At 38.4% G+C, this 15,292-nt stretch overlaps 1 protein-coding gene across 4 annotated transcripts in view; it reads right to left on the reverse strand.

Annotated features, from left to right (window-relative positions):
• EYA4 (EYA transcriptional coactivator and phosphatase 4) overlaps nt 1–15,292 on the reverse strand; it is a 47,070-nt gene that overhangs the window by 14,459 nt on the left and 17,319 nt on the right. For all 4 annotated transcript variants that reach the window (XM_010079860.1, XM_010079859.1, XM_010079858.1 and 1 more), the window contains 2 exons: nt 9,559–9,695; nt 7,947–8,030 (listed from right to left, as the gene is read on the reverse strand). In XM_010079860.1, coding sequence (XP_010078162.1) covers nt 7,947–8,030; nt 9,559–9,695 — 221 coding nt within the window. The remainder of the gene's footprint in view (nt 1–7,946; nt 8,031–9,558; nt 9,696–15,292) is intronic.

Consider the following 15,292-nt stretch of genomic DNA (forward strand, 5'->3'; position numbering starts at 1 on the left):
AGCTGGGCATGTTGAAACATCAAGGTTCTTTGAAGTCAAGGCATTTGTAACCTGGCTAAACTGACAGGCAAAACCTGGTGGCCATCTGTAAACCTGCGTAAAGAAGGCTATAAACAGGGAAGGAACTTCTCACAAAAGACACATATAAGAAAATAAATATTTATTATAAGAATACACAACATTTTTAATCCCTGAGCCTTTTATAAAAATATATAAGTATCTTGCCTGTCTATTTGTGGGAGAAAAAAGCTGACTCATGGAGCAGTAACTAATTTTTCTGACCCAATGCACTGAGTCAGCAACAGAGGTAGGAACGAACTTGCTTTTCAATTCCTAATGTCTCTGCCTTCTAAAAATACAAAAGGTATGCTCTATGAACCTATGTCCATTTCTCCAAATTGAGTTTCACTTTGGATAAATCACCGCTGCCTTGCCTACGCTTAGACCTATGTTGCTTATTTCCCACACTTTCTGTTGCTCCAGTATGTATCCTCAAACCCTGTGCTTAGTCCTTTTTTGTCTCAATATTTACCCTTCTTCCATGCAGGCACTCACTGATGAATTTCCAGGCTCTCCTTTATGATTTTATTGCAGGTATTAATTCAACAAAGTCCCTGTAAGTGTTCCTCTAAGTGTTCTTCAGCATGTCTACAATCTATGGCACAATTCTTTAAGTGGTCCATATGAATGGGAAAGCATATGGAAGTTTGTTTGTTTGTTACAGCTCATCCCTTCGTTTCTGATGAAATACAGGATTCCTGCCACTGGATGAGATTCATTCAAAGTGTTGCATTTGTTCGTATATAGCTTTCATACTATCAAATCACTCTATCTCAGCAAGACACCACAAATCCACTGATCTGCAATAACAGTTTGTCTGAGAACATTTAGTGTACAGTAAATGTGAGGTAATTAATTTAAACTTTGCTCAAGAGGTTGAGCCAATTTGCATTACCTTACATTTGTTTCAGAATAAGAATGCACAAGGACAGTTCCTGATGTTTAGGTGACACCTGGTAACTAGTTTTATCATTGCCTTATTCATCTGCCTGAGCTTGTGGGGTTCAGTTAACTTTTTTATGCTTAACGTACTGCAATGGACTTTTAAAATAGATGTGATCCTCTTCTCATTAAAATAAGAAAAAAAACTATATTACAGAATTTAAATGCTGATTGACACTAGCAAGGTTTCAGAAATTCTTTCTTAAATACCTTGAGATCAAAAGCCTAAAAGTTTACCAGCATCTGGCAACAAAATCACACAAAACCTCAAATGTTCATTTATTAGTATTAGGATCAAAGGCTTCCCAATCACTATCAGACGTCCACTACTCCAGGGCTTTGCAATGACAGAATAAAAGATGGCTTCTGCCCTCAATCACTTAAAAACTAATGTAAAATCTGAAACATAGGCATATTTTGACCTTTGCTCACGAAAAAAGTCAGACTTGGAGGGGAGAATAGAGTACAAGAAATTGTAATGATCTGAAGTCAAACCCAATTCTCTGTCAGTGAAAGGAAATATTTTTATGTTGATCCTTGAACTGGTCTAGACTACCTTTCAGAAGGAAAACCAAATGCAGTGCCTAGTATCATAACTTCATCCCCTACGTCTTATGCAGTCATGTTCACTGGATCTGACAGGCACATGGCTGAAGGCAGCAGCAAGTGCAAAGGTCAGTTTTCCAAGGGGATGATTAAGGAACACACATTAGCAGATTTGCAAAAAATCACGTAAGATACTTAGAACACAAATCATCAAAATGCTCTGGACCCGTGAGATTCCTCATTAAGCCACAATGCTTTTATCAAAATGTCATCACATATAAATGTGTTTCTCTCCTTTCTCTTGCGTTTTTTTCTGTGCACAGTAAACTATAAATTTTTCTTCCTAGATGCAGTCTAATAAAGAATATTTGCAATATGCATCTCTACCTCAATCCTATGAATACATAACTTTATGCACAGGTGATAACTCATTATTATTTATGTGAGTTAAATTATTCACTGGAGTGCTTCCAAGACTGTAATCTCAGACTCTTGATTCTCAGCCTTCTTTTCCCCCTTCCTGGGTAGAAGTAGACTTAAATGCGGAAATTTGCTACAACATATTCCATTATAATCCAATTTATTTTTACAGAAACTAACAACTATGTATCACAATTTCCTGCCTTGCCTAGTATAGTTGAAAGACATAAATGTGACAAAGCTTTTATGATTTTCTTATTAGTAGTATTTTTGTAACCAACTATGCCTGACTTTATTACTGTTAAAATGAGATTTCCTATGTTTCTGTTTTGACAAAGGCATGTGTAGGATATTGCTAGGTACTATATATAAAACAAAATAAAGCAAAAGAATTAACTTCAGCTTAGCATGAAATCAGTCTGGGATTGCCCCCTAACAACTTCTGCTAAGAAGAGTCATGGGAATTGAATTCTCAAGACACGAACAATTCCTCTTTTAATGAATTGGCCAAAACTTGTACTGCAACTGTTTAACAAGAATTAAACATCACATTCCAACTCTCATCATGTTGAGTTCATTCCTTCACATACAAAAATAGACAGAGAAAGCAGATTTGTCAGGGTCTTGTGGTTTTATAACATTTGCACAATGTGGAGGAACATCCCAATCATCATTTTATTGTCTTTCAACTTGAAGCAGAAGTTGCAGACTGAGTCAAGTGGCACAAATAATGGAGTGTTGAAAAGAAAGCAAGACACATGTGCAGCTGATACAGATTTGAGCACAGCAAACTAACAAACTGAATAAAAGGCAGACTGAACTTCTGCCAAAATTGTATTTTGTGCTACTCTGCACAAGCATACACAAAAGAGGAAACCATAATAAAAAAAATCTGGAAGTTTTCCCCAGATAATTTGCAGAATAAAGAAGCACAACTCTTTGGCCCTCAGAGGCATGATTTTAGCCAGATATCATTAGCATGCAAAAGTGTCAAGAGCAGCTACAACACTTTTGTATACCAAAATACAAATTAATTTAGCTATGTTAGTATGAAGGCACTAAACTGGAGCCAGGCTGCCTGTCTGTGGACTTCTGTACTAGACTGGTCCATCTACTGGAATGCCTCCTGGGAGACTAGGTAAAAATATCCCAGAAGGACCAATACTTAAATGTTTTGACCGAAGGGAAAGTGACTGCAATAAAGCCCCAAAAGCTCAGTGTTCATTATTGGAAGAAAACTATTTAATACTGTCTTGGAAGGTCAGGTTTCAGCACAAGATGTTAAAAATAATCTAATTTCATGGAAAAATAATAAAAATCACACCAAGCGCTTTTTTAATAAGATCTCAGAAAACAAATAGATAAACAGACTGTCACATAGATTCATTGTGACAGGAATTTGTACGCATGGAGCCCTAAAAATAAGCAAGAAAACAAGCAAAATATATTAATAATATTGTAAGAATAGATTTTCAATGGGTGGCTGTCCTGAACAGACTTACAACAAAACTGACCTCTGGAAAAAGTGGAAATGCTTAAGTTAAGTACCAGTATTTTTAGCTTAAATACACTTCCCTACATTATGTAGGAATGTCAGATTTAAGTTCAGCTCTCACTCTCTCATAGGGGACACTTGTTCCCAGGAGAGCTTCATGTGGGTGGCAGCGGAGGAAGAGAATACATCTCTTCTTAATAACCATATCTGACGGCTGATGAAGAAAAACTCACGTACTCCATAGGGAGTTTCTGTTCCACGCTCTCTAGAAGGAGGTAGGAAAATGGACTCAGAGGCCTCAGACAATGAGGGAGTAAATGGAGAGAACAAGTGGACGTCATGAGAGATACACTATTAACACAGGTGGACAAAAGCATATTTATGAGTGAATTTGGGAATATCATCGTGGGTGCTAATGGTGACAAAGTTTTTCTGTTTAATGACTGGACAAGCAGAGAGCGAGCAATAAAAAGATTCTGAGTCCTTTCCAGAGAAGTATACAAGGTTAATGTGGCCTCCCCAACAACTTTCTGTCATTGTCAATGCTATTAAAAAACATCAAAATGTGATCACCAAGGGTGAATTTGTTATGATTTTTGCACTTGGAAATCACATTCTCCCTCTTCTAAGGTCAGAAAGGACTTTCATTCTTTTTTAACTGGTTGCACCTTGTGTCACAGCATTTATCTGGGCATTCTTGCCCTCTGGATTGACCTGGGAGAAATGAATGAAATATAAATGCTTGGAGGTAGACAAAACTCCAGCTTAATCAGCCTTAAATCATCAAGAATAACCGGAATGCAAAGGAACAAAGAATACACACTGTTCACAGGGAATAAGAATGTACCTCATAAACTTTTAACAGATGATGACATCTCCTAACACATGTCCTGTCACATCAACAAATCCTCACCTAAGAGCTCAGCATTGTAGAAAACTGTATCTGCCAAATGGTGCTCAGCTGCAAAAACCATCATCAGCCACACAAGTCATAATGTAACGGCTCAAATGCCAGGGTTCATAATTTGCTACTGCAGTAAATAATTAAAAATAGAAATGTACTAGTTTATGAAGTACAAAGTAGATGAGCAAATGAGTTGAACAATGAGAGGTACTCTTACTGCTGGAAGGCAGCATGGTTTGCCTGAAACCTAACAGAGGTGTAGTGTAGTTTTTATTCTCTTTTTATGTTAGTTCTGACCAGCCCAATATAATAAACACTACACCAAAAGTCTGACAGAAACACCCACAGGTACAAAACAGCAAGCCACAGGATATTCCTCTGGGTAAGTTTTATATTTTAAATATCAAAGTGACACATGACCGACCTCTGGCCAAATCTCTCCTACTTCAGTGGAGTTTAAGAAGTAGCAATTTGGCCTGTGTTTTAAATGAGATGCTTACAGCTGCATCCAATAAGTTAAATCTTTCAGCAAATCACTAGGCTTGTTTTTAATGTGGGTATTATAACAGTCCTATATAATTCTGAAATCAAATAATTATCACACCACGCAAAGTGCTGGACAAGTATATATCAAGGAGAGCATCCATTTGCAACTTCAGAAATCCTTGCCTGTCTCTATATTCACACTAGTTCTAAAACCAGCATCTCACTCCTTGAAAGTATGAAATGAGCACACTTGGTATAGGAAGATGGCTTCCCTTAAAGTAATGTTCACATTAAAGACGCACTAATCTCATTTAGAATATTTAAATATGGGGAAAGGAGAAAACTCTGCTTTTCCTAAGAGTTTTTTTTTTTTTTCTATTTTAATTTGGTTCTTTTTGGGAGTAAATAGGCTCACAAAATACAGATGGAAGAACACAGTATGCATAGCGGAGCATCTGTGTGACATTACACGCCTTAATTTTTTTAAAATCAGATAGCAGATCACAGCAATCAAATAATTTAGTATCACCATTAGTTTACACTACCCTGAAATTTTTTTCATTGTCAAGTAATATTTTTATACCACCTTTCCAAGACAAACAGCTCTCTCAACACTTTTGAAAGACCTATGTGCTCACAAGACTTCGGCTGAGAACCTCAAAGTTCACGGACTACTTACTCTCATAGCAACCCAATTTTCATAACAATCCAGACTTCAGTCTGGATTAAGACCTTGTCTACAGATGGAAATCATATGCAGAACAGATTAGGGCCACATCTGCTAAAGAGGTCATCCACCAGAGTCTAACTGAGATCCAGCTGTGCTGCCTTTCCCTTCTCCCATGTCTAACTGTTTAGGCACTTGGGCTCAGACACATCCCATCTTAGATTTCAGCAACACTTCAATGACATGCAAAAGTTAAAGCCTACTCCCAAGATCACCCTTTCCTACTGCTCGAGCCTCCTTGCAGTCAACAATATATAGATTTAAGTTTCATAGGCAAATTACTCATTACCTCCCCAACAAGTTCTCTATAAATATGGCAAAGGTAGTCACTGCAGGAAGGAAAAAGTCTACTACTTTTATTTTACAGACTCTGGAAAGTAACACATTTCCCTACTTGTATGGATGCCACCTATCAGTAAAAAAGAAGAGAGGATTTTACTTAAGAATTCCTCTCCTTTTGCTTCATGGTTGTTCATTACATTTGTTTACTGATGCTGATCTCAGCAGTGCAACTACCTTAATTTCACTTGCCCTTGAGTTACTCTTAGTTTATATAAGCCAGCTTTATCTGTTATCAGTATTATTGGCTGTTAGTGTGCCATTACTGTTTCTAAGGACTCTGTATGGAGAGTCAATAATAGCAGCAGATGTGCTCTTCAAGAACAAGGTACTGGGATTTTTTCAAATATCCCTACTCATAAAAAGTGGGAAACCAATAGGTATTACATTTCTGTTGTTATTTCTAAGACAGTTTTCAAAGTTATTCACTGGTGTATGTGAGCTACAAAATGTACTCTGATTTTTAAAACTTTGTATTAAAGTTGACTTGGACCTTACTCATATATTATGTAAGATGGTGCATGAGATGTAAACATCCTACGGGTACAATCAAAAAAGGATAAAAGGAATGACTACATCACTGGGGCAATTCAGCAAGTTCTGTGGCAGTCTATGGGCTACACTCAAAAGTGATATAAATGTTCGTCTTCAGATAGGTTTCTTCCATTTTGAAAACTGTAAGTTAGAAATGGTTCTGACAGTCACTGTTGTTACAGTGTTTGAAAAACAGCAGAAGAGGAATTTTTGATAGAGTACTGAAACGTGCACTGATTTGGCACTGTGAAGCTGCAAAACAAGCAAGGCTGTTTTTCACAAGACATTAATAACTACCCTTATCTTAGCATTCCAAAAATTCAGAGTTTTGTCTGGGCCCGGGAGTCTTCCTATTAGCTTTCTCTTCTAGTAACCACAAAGGGCTGCCTCAAAACACAGAGGACTGGCCCATCTGTGGTTAAAATTCACAGATCTAGCTTTGGACATTTCTAACCCACAGGCTGGGGAGGTGTGTGTGGAAAGCACTTCTTTAATGTACCGTTTCTCACATCCTTTTCTTGAGCATCTGTCTCTGTCTGGAATAAAGAGGCAGTATGTACATGGCTATGTTCTTAAAAAGAAATACTTTTGCATTAATTACACTTGAATGGCACAACATCTAGAAAACGTACATCCACGTACGTATATAGCAACATTCTCCCTGTCCATATTCTTCCCTTCCATATGCTTGCCCTAATTCTTTTGTTTTATCCAGGCTTTAGCTCTACCTATTCCAGCAGTCCACTCCTGCTGCTATGCATCCATCCTCCCACCAGTCCCTTCTCCCCTTGCTCAAGCACCACTCCCTGGGCTCCCACCGCCCCAGAGGGACTTGCTGCTGACTCAGCTCCTGCAGGCTCCCACTGGCTCTCTCTGCCTCCCTCGCTCTTCCTCTTGCTCTCCTGCTTGCTGTTCCATGACCTGAACTCCTTTTGGATCTTGTTGCAGGGGAGAGGATGAGTACAACTGTCTGCCTGGGAGAGGGATTCACTCCTCAGCATTACTCACCCCAGAGCCAGCCAAGGGAACCAAAGATTCAATGGAAAAGATGGGGAGTCAAAGAATAACATCTGCTGCTGGCATTGAAGCAGGTCTGTCGCTTACTTTCTCATTATGATTCACCAATTATTTCCTCATAAATTCACCCATCACTCCAGTTTATTTCTTATGTCTTCCTCTACCAATCCAAACAGTAAGTTATCTTCATTTGCCCATTACCTCTGTTATCTCCCTGCAACATCTCTTCCAACATCCCTCAGGAACTCACCCGGGTTCCTTTATAAACTCTTCCCTCATTTGCAGCTCTGCCTCACATATTGTGCTTAGGGTCTGTCTCATTTCTCTCCTTGACTTTGTCACATTAACCCTCTGAAAATGGGGTTTACTTTACACTTTCCCTCTACCTTCACCCAAGCCATGATGAAAAACACACACATGTGCAGGCCAGATAGCTCTGATACAGTGATTCGACACAGAATATATGGCTCACATACCTTGCCATACTTCTGTGCATAGGATCCTGTGAGCAGTGAATGAAAAACTATGATTGTTTCGTCCAAATCCCAAACAAATACACGCTGAAAAAAGAAGTGGGAAAAATATTATTAAACAGATAACGCCAAAGTCCCACCACCATCCCACCCAGAGGGCCAAAATCAACTCATTCCTAAAGTTTGACCACTTGCTTAAGCAAGCAGGTTTTCTCTGAAAATCAGCAAGAACAGGGTAACATGCATGGTAAAAAGTCAGAAGGAGAGTAACTTTTAAACTCTTCAGCCATTTCTTATTTATCCCCTAAAAAGTTTTTCCAAACAGCTGCATAACACAGATTTCAGAAACATGATGGGGGTCAAACATAATCATTAACTTAAGGATAAACAGTACTCTTAGATACTCCTCTGCAAGTCTTATTGACCCAAGGTTCTTCTGTATTTCTCCTGCATAGTTAAAATTGTCTTGTACAAAAGTGCTATATGCCACACATAATGTCAAACAGAATTTAAATTATATCATACGATAAACAGATTATTCTAACTCAAAAAAAAAAAGGAAAAAAACTTTTTATATTGATGAGGGGTTCATTTTCACTGGTAAACTACAAAAGAAACACGAAAACTGAAATGTAAAAAGTTAGAGCCTTTTCACTGGAAAAGTTACATCTTTGAAACACAAAAAATGTGTAACCATTTCTGTATAAAAGCAATGGCATTTACATTCAGTGCCTAAGCGCTGCAGCCCACCCTGCCACCCCAGGAAAGGCTGTGTGGCCAGCCCAAGTCCCAGCAACAGTCTCTTCTGCTGTACCCGGAGCTGGTCAGTGAAGGCACAGCAGTGGGGCTGGCCAGAGCCACTTGCTCCCAGTGCCAGTCTGGCGGCAGGAGGGGACACACCGCACCACAGGCGGCACGTTTCCCTGATGCCAGAGCTGGAGTGTTTCAGACACACACAGGCACTCTGCTTCCTCCTCCTCCTGTCAATGTAAGGCATTGCACTGCTAACACAGGAGTAATAAGACCATAATTACTCCACCGCTAAGAGGTCACCTGTGTTTTAAATTGTCACCCCATATATTAGGCAGATATATTTCTTCACTAAGGCACTGATGTTGCACATACTTCAGTACAGCCACAACTTCACTGATGTAAGCTGCCTCATTGAAATCCACCGGCATTACTCAGAAGCACAAGGACAAACCTGTGCACAAGTGCCAGATGATCCTGAATTTTTACACTGCATTCATAAATACATGCAATTAAGCTAAGCAATATATTTGAGATTTCCTATTAAAAAAAAATAAAAGAAAATGTGACACAAGTCTTACAATTTTGTGGTTATATTGCATGAGAAACTGAAAGACACAATCTTAGAGCTAAAAAGTGCAAGGGTGAATAACATTTACTTTTCTGCCTAAGTTTGTCATGAAGAACGTCTCATTGTACATGTATGGTAAAACAGCAAATAATATTTGTTATATTCAGTTAGTGAGACTGAGTCCATCACGTTTTCTAAAATGCATTAAGCTATTTCCACAGCTGTAGTTTTCAGAATTTACTTTTCATCAGAAGAAACCTCCACATTACCATTCATCAGTTACCACAGGCATACCTCCAAGTCACTGTCTGGAGGGGGTGATGGATTATTCTTCCGCCCTCTACCCCGAGACTTTGACCCAGAACTCCTACATGTTCTCTCATCAAGATCTTTGATTGGCGTGGAGGGGCTCTGCACTGTGTCAAACTCCCCTATAAAGTCAACCATTCATGGCAAAATTAGTACTGGATTTTTAAATAAAAAACTTTTTTTTTTTCTCATAGCTAGACATGACTGCATGCACACTCAACCACAAGATGCACCTAAAAAAGTTGTATACAATGAGTGACAATGTGGTTTGTCTTATGTAGATGGAATCTGCAGATGCTACATACACTTTTGACTTTACCAAGGAAACACTATAAACCTTAGCAGAATAAGAGAAAGATTAAAATTACACATATGCATGTGCAGACATACATACAAATACATGAGCACATGCAAAATATTGATAGATCCAAGTAACATATTTTACAAGTCACCATAAAGACTTCTCAAAACATGAAGTGCCTTTTAGTTAAAGTAGTTCATTTCCCATGTTTGGAGTTCAACTAGACTTATTTCCAAGCCCTTTGTTACTTTTCCCAGAATACCCTTTGGCACATGTCCACACACCAGAAGAGTCAGTCAGCTTCCTGCTTCATCTCCTTCTCCCATGTCACCTGGGAGTTCACTTTTTTTTTTCCCCACCTTGACTCTACCCATAAATTGTCAGAGGAAGGTCATAATATTAAATACAATATTCCGGTTGCTACCAGAAAGAGGGTGAAGTCATACTTCTTGTATTCTGATAATCTTTCTCTAAATATCAGCTATTGTCTGCTGTCAGAGAGAAGATATGCTAGAATAACCTTCAATCTGGCATGGCATAGTTGCTCTTAAGACTCAGCCCTGATGTACTTACCCATTTAATCTACTTTGCTGTGCAGGTAACAAAGGGCTTTAAAGGTCATTGCAAACCAGTAGCTATGTAACACAGAAAGACTGCAGAAAGGATGGCATGGAACTTCTCCTTACAAAATACTTCTATTCCACAGCTCAGTAAATGGAAAATATTATTTTCTTCATAACACAGTACCTTCAGTGCACTTTTAAAGCTGCTACCAACAAATGCAGTTTAGCTAGGTTTCCAAGCGCTAAATGACAGAAATCCTCCTTCATCATCTATCCTATTAATGATTTGATTTTTCTCCATTAAAGAAGGAAAGGGTACAGCTTAGATCTAACATCTACTATGGAGTTTGATTCAAGGGAGTCCTTGTGCTGCATGCAATTGTGTGTTTCTGGGCCACTTCAGTAGTATTTTTTAAAAGTGCCCATGACAGTACATCTACAGAATAACATTTGGTACAAACATTTCCCAAGAACCATCTATGATGCATCTGATTTTGAGCAGGAATCTGAACATAATTCATTTTTACAAAGCATCACTAAGGTCACCAAAGTCCACCAGCAACAACAGAAGTGGCCAGCAGATCAAGGTGAGTGATTTTTCTGCTCCGTTCTGAACTTGGAAGATCATGTCTGGAAAAATGTCTAGTTTTGTGTCCCCACATACAGGAGGGATATTGACAAACTGTAGTTAGTCCAGGTGTGACCACCAAGACAGTTAAGGGTCTGAATGCAAAGGAGGAAAGGCTGAGTGACTCTTCACAGATGTAAAGGACAAGAATCAACAGACAGAAGTCACAGCAATGGGATATTACTGTTAGATGCAAGAAAAAAAACCTTCATTGTGAGAGTGGTCAGGCCCTGGGACAGAAGCCCAGAGAGGCTATGCATTCTCCAACCTTGGAGATACTCAAAACCCAATTTGACACAGCCCTGAGCAACATGATCTAAGTTGGCTCGTCCATGAGCGGGTTGGACCAAAAGGCTCGCAGAGGTCCTTTCCAATGTGAATGATTGAATGTTTCTGTGATCTTCCCCGAGTCATTTATCTCATTCTCCCTCCACATAAAAGAACACAATTCTAGTCTAGCAAACTCTATGAAGAAAAAATAGACTGCAGTCTCAATTAAGAGTCTGTGCGTAATGTAACACAATAGTTAAATTCTTAATCTCTTCCATCATTTATTTATACCTTACAGTGAATCACATAGAGAAGATTATTAAAATAAATACACTGTGAAGATATATTTATATATCTTGACTGGAAAAATACTGTTGTATTTCTTGGAAGAATAAGATTTAAGCCCATAATGTCACATTCCTGAATGGGAGCTCTAGACATTGTGAGGAAAGAATTCAAGATTCAAGGAAAGGGAAGAACAAGAAGAAAGTTAGTTCCCGAGCCTGTTGGTTAGGACATTTACCTGAAGAAGGACATTTGTAGGTTCCACTGCCTTCTCCAGGATACACTGGTTTATTTGACTGAATGACTGATATATATGAAGTATAAAAACATTTTCATGAGCAAGAATCCACATCCCTGTACCCTCAAGTGGAAGGTGATGAATCTTCCATGAAACAGGAGGAAATAAAATCTGTCTTTCTCAGTTCCTGGGGAAGTACTCAAATTATTCTGCTGTCATCTGGTAGAAGATACTGCTACTTTTTTCTCAAACTAGGTGATGACTAGTTCAATGTCACAAAACTGACGTTTTGTTTGTGCATAGCAGAGACAAACTTTCAGTCAGCAGCTAAGACAAGATTTTCAAAGCTGCAATTTGCGAATTTATTCCAGATATCATTTTAGGTATGTCTGTCCTGAGTTGGATAAGGATCATACGCATTCTATAGTAGTTACTCTTCAGCCAAAACTCTTATTTGCCAAGAAATAAGCAGCAATAATAATATCTAATGAGTAATGTTCCCATGCTGTTTTTACTTTGTCCCTACAGAAGGGAGAGAGAGTTCTTGTTGAGTAATCATTTCTATTCCCAGCACGGTGTTGATGTCAGTAAGGACACTGCAGTCAGTGGAGTGATCAATAAGGTCACATTATCTCAGTTCTTTCTCCATGAGAGGAACAGCAAAATATACTTTGGTAAATGTACAAATGTACAAAAAATGCTTCATAATCAGAATCCTTGTGCAGCAAAAACATCCACTGACTTCAACAGAAGTTCTGAGTATGCAAGAGTTCTGCATGAAAATATAATTTCCTAGATTTTTCTGACAGAATGTAAAAAAAATCCCAAAACAAACCCCCAGAAATGAAATGGCAAAAATTAAACAACTGAAGATGAATGTTTACATTCTTACCACAAAAGTCTTCATATTTATAACATTTCAACATTTTACGACAAAATCGACTAATTTCTACAGTAATGTATTAAAACATCTGTTCTCAATGACTGTGTTTACTCTAACCTACCAAAAATAAAATATCATAAAACCCCCCTGTTCTAAATCTTCTCTGAAAGTATCTAATAACTGAAGTAAATAACTTAAATTTTCATTTAGCATTAGCTATTACCAGTTGCCCCAGGCTTCTGCTTGGGTCAACGCTGTACATGATTGCATAATTATCCATTAATCAGTACTGTAACTAATCACTGTACCTTGTAAGTTCTAGATACTTAAAGCCAACTTTATTTCATTAAGCTAATCTCTAAATCAGAATGAGCAGCTGTCTCTTACTTGAACGCAAGGTATGCATCTATTTTAGAACTTCAGAAGTCAGTAGTGTGGTTTTTTTTGAACAACTGTAGGCTTCATTGCTTGATTTGCTTTTTTACCAACAGCAGGCTGAAGGAGCAACTGCACTTTTCCTCTGCTTGCTTTAGAAATGAGGTCAATGCTGATAAAAGGAAAACTTATTAAAAATTCAGCCATGAAACACAGAAGAATGTAAGAAATTGTAGTACCAAAGAGTACTGAAAACCTTACCCTCATTAAAGAGTTCCTACTGCAGCTCATATTAGACAGAAATTTTTATTGCAATGTTTGAAATTTTTTAGCTTTTCCAATATTCAACACATGCCTAACAAATATACTTCATAGTCTTCTCCCACTGGAACTATAAGCAGTATCAGTGATCCAATAAAGCAAGAGGAAAATGTTAAAATCAGAACATGGAATGATCACTTTATCACAGATGTTCATGCACATACTCATGCACTGGTTCATGTCCAGCGTGAAGCCTTCCATGCCATGGAGACCTTGCAGAAGCTTCAGGTAGAGTACAGGGAGCTACAGCACTGTTACAGAAGGAGGTGGTCTTTCATATTGAGAACACAGTTTCCCACCTGTAGTTTGATGTGAACACCCAGTCCTCCTTGTTGAAACACAGCTGTGCCACTTAACCAGGAGAAAAAAGGTGTGGGCACAGTGTGCATATAGACCTTTGTGCTGTTTTTCTTAATGCCATCTCCTCAAGAAGGTGCAAAGGATGACTTCACTATGGGTACCAAATTAAGAGAGACCAGATGCTCTGCTGAATCCCAGTAACCAAATTGGAGCTAATATCCTATGATATCATCTCGCCTAACTCCGGACATCTGAAAGTGAGGTGCCTAAACATGAAGCTTTTGCCCAGGCTCCCTACAGACCTATTTTCTCTACTAGAATTTTATCCACCCTAGACTAAATGTAGCCATGTATTCATTGAGTATACTCAAATGTACTCATCTCCTGAAGCACAATCCCTTAAGGATTCTCCTGACTTATCCCAATATGAGTTGAAGTGCCCCTGGAGATACCTATTTGTCTCAGATACTTTGTGGTAACAAGTGCATTTTGAAAAATCTTAATGTAGGGCAGACACAATACAAACACAGAAGAGAAGTCCACGGCAAGGGTAAGGAGCTGAGCCTTACAGAGATGTGGGATGGATGAACTTCTGAGCCCCTTCATTCTCTCCTTATGGATTGACTTTTGTTATACATTCTTAGCAGAAAGAGCAGCCAGAAGATGGCTTCAGCATTACCAACCTCTTTTCCTGGCTTGTAATACGTTATTGCTTGTTATGAACAGCAGAAAGAGTAAAGTCTCTTTCAATTTTCATCTAATTTTCTCTACACGGTCAATAAATAAAATAGTAACTGATATTAACTCTTTATCTGATGGGGCTTTATTATGAAAACAAGAAATCCTGTATGTGTGGGGAGTACTAGAGGCTTTGATTAGTTATTTGAATTAATAGCTAGCAGAGATGTCAGAAGAGTGAAGTGCCTTGCTATGTTTAATCTTAGGTATTGGAGTTAAGTTTTCACGACCGAGCAATAAAGGCCTGTTAGACAACAAGTGAACACAGCGAGTGCTGAAGCTCTGCAGTGTGATCTACTGTATCTGGAGTGATCTCCAAGACACTGCATGTCACTGATGGAAACTTATTTTTACAGTGACACAGATGGGCACAGGCACGTCATGGATTCACAAAGTGGGTGCTGCACTCTCAGCAGAGGGTCGCATGATCAGTGCAATACTTCACAGAAATAAGGAGTGTGTGGGCAGATTTCTAAGTTCGGATGCACAACGTACTTAACAGGAAAACAAGTTTATATGCTTAAACAATCCACGAACAAGAAAAATCCTTACTGCTTCATAGATGTGAAGCCTTCAACATTTTTTCAACCTGTTCAAGCTATGTAAGGCAAGATTCCTTTATTTTGTCAATGCTATTCAATACTAAGGAAGTTTGTAATACATGATAAATTTACACAGCATTTCTAGGAAACACAGATACCCAAGGGAGAGACAATATGGTAAACACTGTCTGATTTTCTCAAATAAAAATATGGAGGAATAACAAAGGAACAAAGAGAAGTACACAGAACACGCACAATTATCAAAACATCAGCCA

This window comes from Pterocles gutturalis, unplaced genomic scaffold (genome assembly GCF_000699245.1).
Source record: "Pterocles gutturalis isolate BGI_N339 unplaced genomic scaffold, ASM69924v1 scaffold31059, whole genome shotgun sequence".
NCBI lineage: Eukaryota > Metazoa > Chordata > Aves > Pterocliformes > Pteroclidae > Pterocles > Pterocles gutturalis.